This window comes from Takifugu rubripes, chromosome 4 (assembly GCF_901000725.2).
Source record: "Takifugu rubripes chromosome 4, fTakRub1.2, whole genome shotgun sequence".
Taxonomy (NCBI): Eukaryota; Metazoa; Chordata; class Actinopteri; order Tetraodontiformes; family Tetraodontidae; genus Takifugu; species Takifugu rubripes.
This window is the reverse complement of record NC_042288.1, coordinates 13,720,579-13,735,012: the sequence shown is the minus strand read 5'-3', so window position 1 is coordinate 13,735,012 and position 14,434 is coordinate 13,720,579. Positions and strand designations below refer to the sequence as shown.

At 43.9% G+C, this 14,434-nt stretch overlaps 1 protein-coding gene across 1 annotated transcript in view; it reads left to right on the top strand.

Moving 5' to 3' along the window:
* The window catches only part of eys (eyes shut homolog), a 90,264-nt gene that overhangs the window by 59,550 nt on the left and 16,280 nt on the right, over positions 1–14,434 (top strand). Inside the window, exons 34-36 of the mRNA XM_029835650.1 lie at positions 1,492–1,668; positions 6,425–6,575; positions 12,760–12,868. Of these exons, the coding sequence (XP_029691510.1) occupies positions 1,492–1,668; positions 6,425–6,575; positions 12,760–12,868 (437 nt within the window). The remainder of the gene's footprint in view (positions 1–1,491; positions 1,669–6,424; positions 6,576–12,759; positions 12,869–14,434) is intronic.

Genomic DNA, 14,434 nt, shown 5'->3' with positions numbered 1-14,434 from the left:
AGGAGGAGAGCACGGCAGCGCGCCCGCTAAGACCACGAGCTCCAGCTCCATTTTGATAAATGCTCCAACCACGCGCATGTTTTTGGTGATGGTCTAAGAAGTGATCTGAGGTGGAGGTCACTGAGCAGCCTGGGACAATCCTGCAAACTGCAGGACCAAACCTCGGCACTCATTAAGAGGACATGCTGCTCACCTGACTGATATTTGGAATTTTATTGTTATTCGTTGTTAATGGGTTTGAATTGAATCGGTTTAAAATGGGTTTTATTATCTATTATATAAAAATAGGCCTGCAAACTAATAGCCTGTTGAAAAATAATGATCCAAATTCCCTCTTTGTGGAAAGAATTTGACTGCCAATATAAACTCAAAGAAATGTGAAGAAAGAACTGAATAAAGCGGTTAAAACCCAGACAAAACTCAGAGAAGTGAGAGAAATGACACCATTAATGAGAACAACCATCATGAGGTCGCGCAAGTAATTCTGAATCTGCCTGTTATGCTGCACAGTGTTTTTATGCGATGTTTCAGGAACTGAGTCCATGTCAGAATTGGCCTTCAGTTTGATTTGGGCATTATCTTCTGACCAGCTAATCAAAGAGACAGCAATGATTTTCATCATTTCCCAGCATTCTTCTCTTTTAATCTGTTCTAAATGTTCTAAATTCACAAATTCAGCTTCAAGAAGAACTCAAAAGACCCATCTGATCCAACATCAAAGTCCAACACATGCAGAGGGCATCCATATTTTTACCATCATTAAAAAGTGTCTCAGTCTCCGCCGTATTTTCAGTCCTCGGCTGATGGTAAACTGCAGTTTTCCTGCAGAGAACCTTGGCACTGAAGGCGGGATTCTCAGAGCGATCCTGCTTTGAATTGACTGCTGATTCTGAAGAGCCCACGAAGAGTAAAGTGCCCTTCATGTGAGAGCGACACTGGCGGCTGGAGTTGATAAGCTACGCTGTTATCTTTGCCACCTTGGCCTAAACATATAACCCTTTTTCAGCCTGTGGGCAATCACACGGCGGAGTGCTAGCAGGGCCGTGCTGCTGACGCCAGCAGGTTACTGGGGTTTCGGAGGCTTTTCTCCTCAATCTTAACATGGTTCCACTGGCTGTCGTCATATTACCTCTGAGTTCTGCATCACTGAGGCTGATAAAGTCGTCCGCCCCATGCTAGAAAGCTAACCAGGATCCATAATATCTGTGACTGGGATTATTTTGCTTTTTCCCTGCCGTCAACCCACTTGATTGTGACACTGTCACCTCACAGCAAGAAGGTTCTGGGTACCCTCCCCTGTGTTCACATCCTCTCCCTGGGACTGCATGGGTTCTGTGCATGGGGGAGAAGCAACTTGCCAACTCTATAGGTGTAAATGTGAGTGTGAATGGTGGTCTGTCCTATATGTTGACCCCGGGCTGACCTGGAGACCCGTCCATGGATGGATGGAGGGATGGATGGTATTTCAGGGATGTGTGTTTTTCTTTCCAGATACCATGGTTTACATCCCATCTTTTGACGGCACCTCTTATTTGGAGCTCCGCCCCCTCTCATACATGCGCCAGTCCTCCGGCTCCAGCAGTGACCTGCGGTCCCCCGTCCAGGACACCACCATGACCCTCTCCTTGAGTGTGAAGACCAAGGAAACACAAGGCACCATCCTGTACAGTGAGCGCAAACAGAATATATAATAATATAAATTTTAGAAAGCATCCCTTGTTCACAATCACTGTTCTAAATGCTGACTTGACCACATTTAATTCCAACTTCACTATATTTGGAGACATGCAGCTACCCAGGATTCTTCTTCATTCACGATAATGTTCAAGATAAGGAAAAGGACGACAGCACAAACTGATCAAAGAGTTGATAGTCAGCTCACGGTGTTCAAAAAGAGAACTAAGTCCACAGTGGAAATCCATTCCGAGCCCAGTCTTTTGTTGCCAGATCTGAGCCATCTGTTTCCCTGTGTGGATTTTGATGACGTGATTTACAGCCTAAAGGAAAACAAAGGAATCTTTATAGTGTTCGGACACGTGAGGAGGGCAGATTGGGCCAGCCTTCACTTTAATTAGGAGCTCTGTTTCTCTCTCCAGCTTGCTCTTTTCAACCCCCACACCTGCTCACACACACTCACCCTCCTATTACTTTATCTTTGTGGAGACTTTTGTAGGCATAATAATAACCCAGCCCCCTACTCTAACCCTAACTACCCCAACCCTAACCTTCAAACCATGTCTTCAGCATCAGACACACCTTTGAAGTTGTGGGGACATGCCAAAATGGCCCCACTTTCATATTAGGAGTATTTTGATATGAATATGTTGCAGATACGAACACACACTCTATTGTTACAGATTTAGATATATAGGCCTCACAGGTACAGTAACAATCGAGCATTGTTGCAAGTGGAGCAGCCATCTTAGGTGATATTGCTGCATAAAGCCAAGAAAAAATCATGTGTGCGTGTGTGTCCATCTCAGTGGAGTACAATGTTAGGACCTTGCTCCTCTCTCAAAATAGCACTCACCTTGGTTTGGTGAGTCCATTGTCGTGCACCTTTAAGCCAAGTGCACAACTGTAAGCGGCCTGCATTGTGGGTTAATCACAAGTGATTTATTACACTCCAACAGGAGCTTCCATTTATCTCGCCGGTGGAACCTAAATTAACCCCCTTTGCAGCATCGTTGCAGGTTCACAACCTCTCATTTTCATTTACATGCCACGTATATGCTATAACACCTGATTCACTGAGATCACTCGCAGGACTGGAATCATTTAAACTGCTTTTTATAGTATAGAATAGAGCTTTTCTCTTAGTTTGAGACTGATGCCAGCTGCTTATGAGCCAAAAATGGGATATACAAACAAAAGGGTCGTTAAGTCAGAAATGCCATTTAACTAACCACCATAACGAGGGAGGCATCCATCCACTGCTCTGAGAGCTCTGAAGGTGATATCGTCCCAGCCAGACCCTATATAACTGCCACTTCAGTAGTTTAAGATTAAGATTAAGATGTACTTAATTCATCCCCGTGGGGAAATTGAATTATAGTAGCAACCTATGCAAAGTATAGAAACAGAATAAATAAATACAGATAAGATTAGAACGTTATAAGCATATATACAGCATATATTATAAGCATATATATATATATAATATATACATAATATATACATATTATAAGCATTATAAGCATATATACATAAATATAGAATAAAATAGAAATAAAATTACAACATGAACATTACACAGTTATTGTTATTGGCTGGGTTTGGATGAGTTATACAGTCTGATGGCGGACGGCAGGAATGACTTCCTGTACCGTTCCTTGGAGCAGCGAGGCTGCAGGAGTCTGTTGCTGAAGCTGCTCCTCAGTTTGTCCACTGTGTTATGGAGGGGGTGGGAGGGATTGTCCATGATTGTCCGCAGTTTTAACACCATCCTGTCCCTCACCACCTCGTCCAAGTTATCAAGTCTACAGCCAACAACAGACCCTGCCTTTTTAATGAGTTTGTTGAGTCTGTTGGCATCCTTTGCTTTAATGCCTGTACCCCAGCACACTGCAGCAAAGAAGATGGTGCTAGCCATGACAGACTGGTAGAACATGTGGAGCATCCTGCTGCAAACACTGAAGGACCTGAGTCTCCTGAGGAAATAGAGTCTGCTCATGGCCTTCTTGTAAACAGCATCGGTGTTTGTGGACCACTCCAGTTTATTGTCCAGCTGAACACCCAGGAACCTGTAAGATGAGACTATTTCCACATCTTTCCCACTAATGCAGACTGGGGAGGGAGGGGACTTGCTTTTTCTGAAATCCACCACCATCTCCTTCATCTTGGTCACGTTGAGCTGCAGAAGGTTCTCCCTGCTCCACCTGACAAAGCTCTCAACAAGGTCCCTGTATTCATCCTCCTGTCCATTCTCCACACACCCGACTACAACTGTGTCATCCGAGTACTTCTGGAGATGACATGTCTCAGAGTGGTACTGGAAGTCAGCTGTGTAGGTGGTGAACAGAAAGGGGGAGAGCACAGTTCCTTGAGGAGCTCCTGTGTTGCTCATCAGGGGGTCGGACACACAGCTCCGCAGCCTTGCGGAGCTGTGTGTCTTTCTTTGCAGCTAGAAAGCACACACAGGCTCCATGTAAAGGTTTTTTCATTTGCACAGCTAGGATTCACCTCCCATTGTGGCTGCTGAGTGTTCTACCAAAGACTTAAATCTTTTGTGCTTACTGAGCTATTTACAGCCAGCTTTTACAGCTTAATAGAACTCCTAATTGGTGCTCTACATGGAGTTACTGTGGTTCAAAAGGAAAATGGCTAAAGCTTATGTTAAACCCTGAATACGGTATTTTTTAAAGAATATAGGAGTGGTAAATGCACAGTGTATGAAATTAAAAAGTCTCCAGAATCATACAGGTGATACAATAGAGGCAGTTTTAAATGGACTGAATTTTATACATGAGGGAATTTATACATGTTATAATACAAGGTTATGATTGGTGTATTTTCCAGCAGGGACGCATCAAGAGGTCCTCGGTATCTAAAGGATGATCACGACACAAAAGTAGCCCGGAGTATCAAATGTGATAAGCATCAAGCGATTTAATCTGTTAGAGGTCACGCTAGCAAAGTTTTCAAAGGCCGAGAGTCATATGAGTTGCCATGTTTCAAAAGCTGATTTTAAAGCAAAACATCAAACCTATTGAGTCATTTTAATTTATTCTGTTTTTTTAAATCTTTTCTCTCTGTTCCAAATCAAATTTGTGCCACTTTATTGGTGCCGCATGTGGAGGAGGACACGTCATGAAGAGGGATGAATGTTCAGAAAGAATATATAGAGGGCGCGCTGCCTTTTATCTATAATGCTCCCTGCCTTACAGTGCGCCTTCTCTTTCACATCAGAGGACAGGAACTGAAAAGAAAACTCTAGAGATCAAACAGACAAAGTTAATCAGAAGACAACCAAAAGACATGCACTGAGACGTGGAGAAATCCTCCAACGGTCCTGCTCCTTATTCTCTGCTCCCCTTTTTTCACACCTCTCCCTGAAGCAAACATGCAGCCCTCCCCGCGGACCTCAGCTGTCAGCTCCTGGAGAAAAAGAGAGGGAGGTGGGGGGTGAAGGGGACCGGGGAAGAAAGCAAAGAAAGAGGGGGGAAGAATAGGTGACAGGCACTAACAAAAGGACGGACGCTCCGGTAGGCTCACTGCAGTGGAGTAACAGGGCCATGGGGACGAGAGGGAAGCAACGCCCGTAACCAGGGAAATAGAAAAATAAAAGCTGGGGCCACGCTGACATTTGTAGAAGTAAATACGAGGTGTCAACAAATGAGTTATGGCAGCGAGCGGAAGCAACTGGTCTGAAAGGGGACAAAGACTCTTTTCTGGAAGGAGGTTCAGCCAGTGATTTTCCTCATCGGTGCCGTAATTATCGTCTTTCCACAATTTCTAATGGCGCTCCACTTTGCCGAGTCCTGTGTGTGCCGGACCACCACGTGCACGCCTCCACTGATTTCAAAGATCTCAACGTACTGCAGCGGAGCACCTCAGCATCACGGAAAGCCGCCGTGTTTTCCCGCAGCACAGCTCTATCCGTTCACTCCAGTCCTGGCACAACTGTTGCCACGGAGTCACTCCTGCCTGCGTGCTTCCTCCCCACTATCCCCCCGCGTTCATCCCATTTATTCTAATTCTGCTGACCAGCTGAGATAAAAAACACTGAAAAACCTTTTGGGACTCTCTAATCTCAAAGAAGTGCAGTCCTGCCCCGCTGTCTCGGCTTCTCCGGCGGCGGTGAAACCGGCGTTTTCTCCGTCTCTGTCCAACCCACAGAGCTAAATTCCTTCCTATCGCTTCCTGCCCGGGTATTCTTTGGAAGAGCTGCAGAACTGGCACATGGTTCCTTTCTGTATCCCTCTGGAAGACACTAAGTAGCCCGTGAGGATAATTAATGCTACCCCCATTTGTTGTGTGTCCCCCCCCCCCCCCCACTATCCTATCACAGGAGACTGTGTTCAAGCCCAGCAGAACTGGCTATTGTATTACAGTCTGTGGGGGCGGCATGGCTCCGACAACCTATATCTGCTGTGCTTTGCAGCCACACATGGGGGATAAATGTGCACAGCTAAAGGCAGCAGCAGCCTCCCAGACAGGCTGAATCCCGTCTCTACAGACTGGCCGTTTCCTCCACTGCATTTTAAATATTTCATAATTTCATGCAGGCTATATTCTATATTATCCTTAATACCTCTGTATCCATTAGGTTCAGTCAGAGAGGGCCTCTGTTGATTGATTATGGTCTGTGGGTGAATAAATGCTTAATGTACACGCAGCTACAGTGTGATGCCTTTTGTTTTTGGGATGCCAAAGATGGGTTGGAAGTGGAGGTGCCTTTAATCACACGCTCTTGTCACTGCAGCTCAGGACCAGACCACAGGAGATCACTTTCTTCACGTGTTCATCGAGGATGGAAGTCCTGTCGCTCAGCTGGGCTGCGGCGGCGCTCTGCTGTTAACTGCTGCTGCAGAGCAGAACATCGACAAGGACAGATGGATGAACATCACAGTCCGGTACCACGTGTCTCATTTACTTCTACTGTGTTGTGTCTTAGCTTTTGGAATATCCACTATCCCTTAGCTACGCCTGGAACAAAGTAGAACTCAGATCAAAAGATGTATCTATAGAAAATCCAAAGCAGCAAGGTTTTGTTTTTTTTAATCTAATGGAACTACGAAAAGCAAATGGGTTCAACCATGAACCTCTGAGCAGAGTGAAAAAGAAACTTCACAATCAATAGATGAAACGGAGCCTTTCTGTCCTTAGTTTGTTGTTAGTTTGTGCGTGTTTGTGTGTGCGTGTTGGGAGGATAAAAAATGAAAAAAAGATTAACATTTAATGTGTAGAAGGTACTAATTTCTTTCATTGGTCTTTCCTGGGATTTTAAAAAAGTCTTCCTGTCTCATCAAATCTCCTTAAATTGTTTTTTTCTTCCGTCCAGCAGCTCCTCATAAATGATTTAAATGAGTTTTGTTTTTTTACCGAGAAAAATGGCTTTACACACACACAAACTGTGGCACATTCAGGTATTTATCCACAGAAACGAGCCAGTAAAATGTCCTCTATGATGAGCACAAACACCAATCTGCTGTGCTTTTTTGGAGGGGGTTCTGCAATCTGTGATTCAAACAATGATTTAGCATCTTTTGCACCTCAGAATTTAAGACTTTGGAACATTATTGTCCAGCCTGTGGTGGCAGGAAATTGGTTCAACTTGGCCAGAGGCAGCAGATAAAGTCGACACTTTCTGAATGAGCCAGTATTTCATTTTAGTTATGTAACCCTCCGCCTCTCAACACACGTTGGTATTGTGTTGTGGGGGGGTCAACATGGAGGGTGTTGTGGTATTAGGGGGAAGTGCCAGGATACCTCTAGAGCACCGATACCCCAAATGCGCTCAAAGGGCCCTGCAAAGCTGGCGTCTCATTCAGGGGTGTGTCCTGCCTCGCCCATAGGCAGCTGGGATAGGCTCCAGCGAGGTGTTGAGACAATGATCTGGATCGCAGCATCTCATCAGGAGTCAGATGGCTGCAGTTAAATGTGACCATAATGTGATCATCACACCCAGGTTCCTCTGCCAACACCTTGGATTTGGCATTAAACTCAGTACAAAGCCGACAGCGGCAAATTGAGCTGTGTGTGCATTACAAAAAAAGAAGCGTTACCTCTGGTTTTGCAGCAGGTAGGGCAACAAATCTTTCAACTTGAGCTTATTGATTTGTTTTTGGGGGGGGTGGGGTTGGCTCTTATCTGCATGATCCAGACCCACAGATGATTCTGTGCGGTGCAGAGGTCACCAGCTTTAGAAATAAGAGAGACCCACTGAGAGCGCTGCTGAGCCCTGAAGCAGTTTTGATTCATATGCAAATGAGGACGATGATGATGATGTCATCCAGTCAGGCTGTGAACACCCACATGGTAGTTTTGGACACTGGGTTCAGACGCCGCTGCTGTGCAGCAAAGTGGTCTGAACTCTTCTGGTTAACAAAAGAACAAAAGCACCAAGAGAGGGAAAAGCTCTTGTTTTTGGATAAACTTCATTCATCCCAGCAGCTTGTGCATTCTTGACACGAAGATTGACAAAAGACCTCCGAGAACGCTGTGATAAAACAAATGTTGCTCTAATTTGTTGATGTTTATCCACGCTGCGCCTTCATGCTGCGTAGTTGAGGTAACGGCATAATAGCTGCTGTAAGTAGTTCCGAAGATGAGTGCAGAGCAGCGCATTAAACAATGTGGAGGGTTTATTTAAATGTCATTAAACGCTCTCCTGTGGGTGATCCGCGCAGCTGTTGCTGCTGCTCAAATGTCAGAGCTCCACGCGGTCCCACTCCAGCCCCGCCGCATTTCAGGTAATCTACGGCGATAAAGCCACTAATATCTCCCCAAATGCTCCGTTCAAGTCTGCAAAGGGTTCAGGATTTCTTAACCCAGGACCACTTTCCAACGTGCTGAAAATTCTTGTCTATAATGGACAGAACACATGTTGGAGATGATTTATGCTTTTCAATGCAGTTTCGTCTTTTTAATTAATTACACTTCTGTGAATACAGCTGCGTATGAGCTAATGCCATTGGAATTACAGTTTTGTGGCAACTCGGCAGCGTGTGAGCCTTTGGCATTTTCGGGGATTGTCGTCAATGTTGCCATGGTTGTTGTTGCTGCTGCCAACTTGCTTTTTAATGTCGGTGCCGGCGTCAGTTATGTTACTTTCTGGGTACAAACTGCTGATTAACGTCTCCAGGACTCTGGGTTCAAGGTTTGAAGGCATTACTAGAGTTCTGCATCCTCATCCTTGCCCAAAGTTAAAATTGTACAAATCTACGGCAATTTTCCTTCCCCTTGAAGCCGAATGATTGATAATGTGCTTTTTGAGGACATTTCTGTCGGCAAACTGCTGCACTCGGGCTATTTTGTGCACCTCTAGAATCATGCGGAAATGTCAACAGCATAATGCCGAGTAACCAAGGTCTCTCTGCCTGTTAATTTAATTAATTTACTTGAACTGCGTCCTGCCTGGGTTGTATTTCTTTATTCCCACGTGCACAGCATCACGATCAACTACGGCCAACAGGAATAGTGAGCAACAATCTTGGCCAAACAATAACTAATGGATGACTGGTGTAGCGGATGCTGCGACGTGCGTAGCACGAGTCTATAAGCGGACTCAGTCCAGTCCACGTCATCGCTGCTGGTTCCTTAGAAGCTCTCCAGAGCATGAGAGGCTGCAAAGAGACCAGGGGAAATGATTCCGAGAGGAGGATCCTCATTTTAACACAATGACTTCTTTGTACATCACTCTGGTCCTAAGAGTCTCAAACTCAGATGCTCTCCTCCTCTTCAAAACTCAGGATGCTTTTTAAAATAGATACATATAAAACCTGACCCAGGAACACACGTAATGTGTCTCTATAAGGAGTGATTTTTTTTTAAAGAAAAAGGAGGAAGTTCTTGTTCTTCAAAAAATATGGAAAGAATTTGCTGTATGTATTGTTTGCCTCCCTGGCTTAAACCTTCCAATAGATCCAATATTTGTTTTGTTGTTAATCCATATGTCACCCACAAACAAACATTTACTCTAACTAGCTTCACAACAAAGACCATAGGTGTTTACTCAGAAAACACTGTGCGTTGTGTACATTTTTTGCATGAATGACGTCCACCAACGGGAGGCTGCTTGATGCCGGAGACAGTGGAGATCACATACATCCACCACAGGAGCCTGAAATTGGTACTTAGGCTAATACACGTGCACATTTTCAATTTGTGGCAGGTGTTGAGGGTTACAGTTGAAGCATTGCCGTAATTAGTGTGTGAGTAATAAGTGCAGAAATCCTTTTTGCAATTTGGACAAGTAATTAGTAAACATGCCCTGATTACTTTCTTTTCCCTGAAATAACATCAGCGCGACTCAATCTGCGGCGCTTTGCACGTGCGATCCATCGTCAGAAGAGGGGCACGTATTCGCAGATACGCACCTTCCTGGAAAATAAGGTCTTAAGAGTCGGAGCAGCTTGTATTCGTGTCATCTTAATCACCGCATACAGCTTAATTTGAGGTAGCATATGCTTATCGGTGGCAGGGCATTCAGCATTGTATTGACAAGTGCTGCTATAAAAGGAGCATTGAAGAAGCAACCGGCGGTCCTGCCTGCTCTCTGGGAATTTCCTTTGTAAAGCCCGTCAATGCCAAGAGGCTCGCTGTGTGCTGTCTAATTGTATTGCTGGAGATATAATGATAGAACACAGCCCAGCCAAATTAATTGAGGCTTGCCAGTCACAGTACAAATTATGCAGCAAATGCTGCAGTGTTGCGCGTGTGTGTGTGTGTGTGTGTGTGTGTGTGTGTGTTTGGGGGGAGAGTCACTGCACCAGAGTCAGTCAGAACAAGGACTACGTCAGCGTAGATGTTGATTGGACTGTTGCAGGAATCCTTGCAGGCTAAAAACCAAAAAAAAAAAGCATATCTTGACATTTGTGCTGTGGCTGCACGTGTAGAAGGTTTATTGTCGAAGTCAAGGCCACATTTTGCGTAAATTAATGCGGATTTTGTGTTTTATTGACGCGCAACATCTGCTACTCGAACAGAGAAGACCATGGAGAATTTGCCCTCTTGCTTGAATGAAGTCTTTACGGGGGCAAACGGTTTGCGACTTCTAAATTAGTCACCAACATGTTCCACATTATCCTTTGATTTTCCTTTTTTTTTGTTATTATTCTTGTTGTGGATCCCAAATATAATTACAGTAATAGGCCTGTGAGGCAGGAGAAAATGTTGCGGGGTGCCAGTGCAGTGCACGATGCTGTACTGCCATCTGTTGCCAATACTTTCAGATGATTTATGCAAAGGTGATATTTTAATGATGATTCTTCCCTCATTAGTAATTTTAGTCGGGGGACTCTGAAGGAGGTGCATTCACAGACAAACACCTCGCCATCAGGTTTAACAAATACCTTTGCGTGAAGGTGCGGCGCTCAAAATATTTGCAAGGTCCCTGAACATTCCAGGTAATATAATATAGGGGGGGTGCAGTGGTACAGAAAACCCCATCTAACATAGCACAGATGACAAATTGCGCGTGATTAGCGCGTTAGCCAGATGAGGGTATGCATAAGTGATGATGGGGTTGGTAAAAATGTTTGTGTGTTTGGAGAAAATCAAATATTCATCTGTTTTTGTTTGTTTTCCTAAAGCTGTGAATCTGCTGTGAGTGCTCCTAAGAGACCCAGCATGGAATGTTGCAGAGGGAGCCTGAGAAGATGCCGTACAGCACTTCATCCTCCTTCTCCTATTCTTTGGTAAAAGGAAAGAAAAAGGCGATGCTCTTCCTCTGATCCATTGTTGTGTTGGGTTGTGTAATTTAAACCATCGTGGGTTTGTCCGTACGTCTGTGGTGGTGGCGATGGTGGTGCTGTGGGGCTTATTCTTATCCATCTGGCTGCCAGCTTAAGCCACGCAGTCGTAGTCATCTTCACATGTAGGGCCTTTTGCCTTCGAGCGAGACCGATGTAAATGAGAGTGGCGAAGCGTTCGGCGTGCTCACGAGAGCTCATCATGTAGCATCATCCTGTTTGCTTAGTGAGCATGCTCTCTGGGTCTCATTGGGAGAGGCTTTGCAGCAGTAGCGAAGACTGCAACCATATTACAACCTTTCATGTTCCATCAGTGCCGTTTTGTTTCTGCACAAGGACCAAATTCTGCACTCGACGGCATCCAGTCTCTGTTTCGCTACTTTATTGTCGCCCAATTTATCATGCACAAAACATCTCTCCTGATTTACATACCTGTAATTAGTCCTACCTGAAGCCGCGCGCATGCCATTGCCTCAGGGAAGTGTCCTGGAAGTCTTTTTCAAATTAGCAGGAGGGCTATTGCCCTGATTGTTTCCATCTGGCCATTAAAGCAGACGTGCAGGTTCGTTTCAACAGTAAAAGCACCGACTGATTCAGAGATCAGAGACGCTTCATTCCACGACCATGCGGCTGGACCAAGTGAAAAGGCCAACGCGCACATGCCGCCACGGGTCCTTTTTCATGCACGACACAAAGCGCCCTGCATAATGCATGTGCAATGTAAAGATGCTGCAATTGCACATTGCCGCCGTGAACCCGATGATGAATTGAAGAGAGGGAATCACTTGACTTTGCCCAAGCAGGAATATGACACAAGTAGACCAGCTACTTAACACCGCAGCTGCAACAATAATGACTAGTACAATAGTGTATTTCCCCAGAGACCCTCTGAGGGTCAAATGATAAAATTGTCTTTCTACTCATTAGGTTTAAAATGTATATCCCTTTTCTGCCCTCATTTTTTGCGCCTGTAAATTAATCCTGTGTGACATAATGAGCACTTAGGATACATGCTAATACATTATTATTATTGTCCTTATCACTTCTGCACAGGTGTTGTATTGGGTTCTTTCCCTCCGCTCTGTCTCCCTGCAGTGTCCTTAAACCTTTCAAGCATCACATATGTTAATATTTCAATCAGGAGTCATGGAAAAGACTGTAAAATATATATAAAAGATATGCATTGCTGGTTTCTTCCCAGTCTCTGCGGTCGCATTAAAAGCTTCACTGTGTCTGTTTTCCCCATCAGGAAGTTTTTTTCATGCTTTGCTGGATTTATTGTGAGTATCAGATATGGCGAGCCCTCTCTAACCAGCCCTAGTCCCTCGCTCTTCTCTTTCCACAGATACAATCTGCCCGTCGGCAAACGAGGAGGGTCATGTATGATTGAAATAGTTGCGGATAATGGCCCAGCTCGCCGTCTCCAGGAGTACGTGTCACGCCCGGCGCCAGAGGTAATGTGACCTGCTTGCAATCAACTCAACCTTTTGTCCAACAATTATGAGAAATTAGCATCCCAATCCGCCTTATCTGCATCTCCTCTTCGTTAGATAAATTAAAATGTTACTCCGCCATTTCTCGTTGGACTCCGTGACCTTGGCAATCACGGGATAAACAGTCGGAGAAATCGTGGTTGTGACTTCTCCGTCATTCCCCTTCCAGCTAACATTTTTTGGGAGCTGTTTATTTCCGGAAACCCATTTTTACTATTAATCAGAATGCTAAACTATTAGCTGTGTTTCTTTGTTTAGAAATAAAAACAAACTTGATGGTGAACCGTGATGTGGTTAGCATCCTTGCATGGGAATAAATTGGTTGGTAGAGAATGACAGAAATAAAAGAAATAACCCTCAGTAATTCAACATAACTGAGTTTAAAGGCTAGTTCTGAATATTCAGAATATTCACAAAATACCTATTTTTTAAATAAAACAAAAACCCTTCTTTGTTATTTTCATCACTACTGATTGATAAAGAAAAACCTCTTTAATGTAACGTTCTCGTAGCAGCGCTGGGCTGGTGGTTCTTAGCACAGAGTGCTCGTTTCACTCTGCCTCATTAATTTGATTAACAGCACCTATATTTGTTATTAAATTAATAATTTTGTTTTCACTTTCAAAGACGCGGAGGGGCTCAACCTTCCCACAGGCGCAACATCCCTCCTTCCTCCCCCAATTTGATTTATTGTCTTCTAATTCGAGAGACCAAGATGTTTTTTTCCTTCCATCATTTTAAATTACTAAAACATTCATTACGGAATCGATCTGGGCTCAAACTATAGCATTACATACTGTTCAGTCACCTTTTGTCCACATTTACTCCATGTACTTGTGGTTTAAGTATATATGGATTGTTTAAATTGATTAGTAACTAAATAAGAATCACAAAGCAGTGATAGCCCAATTTTAATATCAAACCCTCCTTCATTAGTCACAACTAGATATATAGTATATTATGTATATTATATTTAAGGCTCTACAAGAGTGTAAAAGAGACATTTTGATGAGACCACAGCGTATTTAAATATTTCGCCTCTAACATAACGTAGGACGTCATCAGCATATTACTCCTAATTATTTTAGATATAATTACTAACAGCAGTCAAACCTTCTCATATGTAATAATTAATTTTATGTAAACCAATAAATATGGTTCTGTGACAGTTAAGAACAATTAAATTATGATGGGAGAGAAAGCAGCTTTGGGATGAGCTTGAATCTGAATTAGAATTGAATAAATCACAGACATTAAAGGTTCAGCTACGTTTAATTTGAGGTTATTTTGAGGTTGTCAGTGTTCAGATAAAAAGTCAAACAAAGATCCAGGCTGGCGGGTTTGGTGGCATCCAAAAATACCCATTTTAAAGAATTGACTAGAAAGGAATGTGGAGTGTGAAAATAGCACACCTGCGTCTTCAAACTAACCCAACATGGCTGCCAGGGGAAAAACGATAAAACTCCTTTCGCCACCAGTATTTCAAAAGATATAGTCCGCCCATGACACAGCACAGCGCAGTTTAGT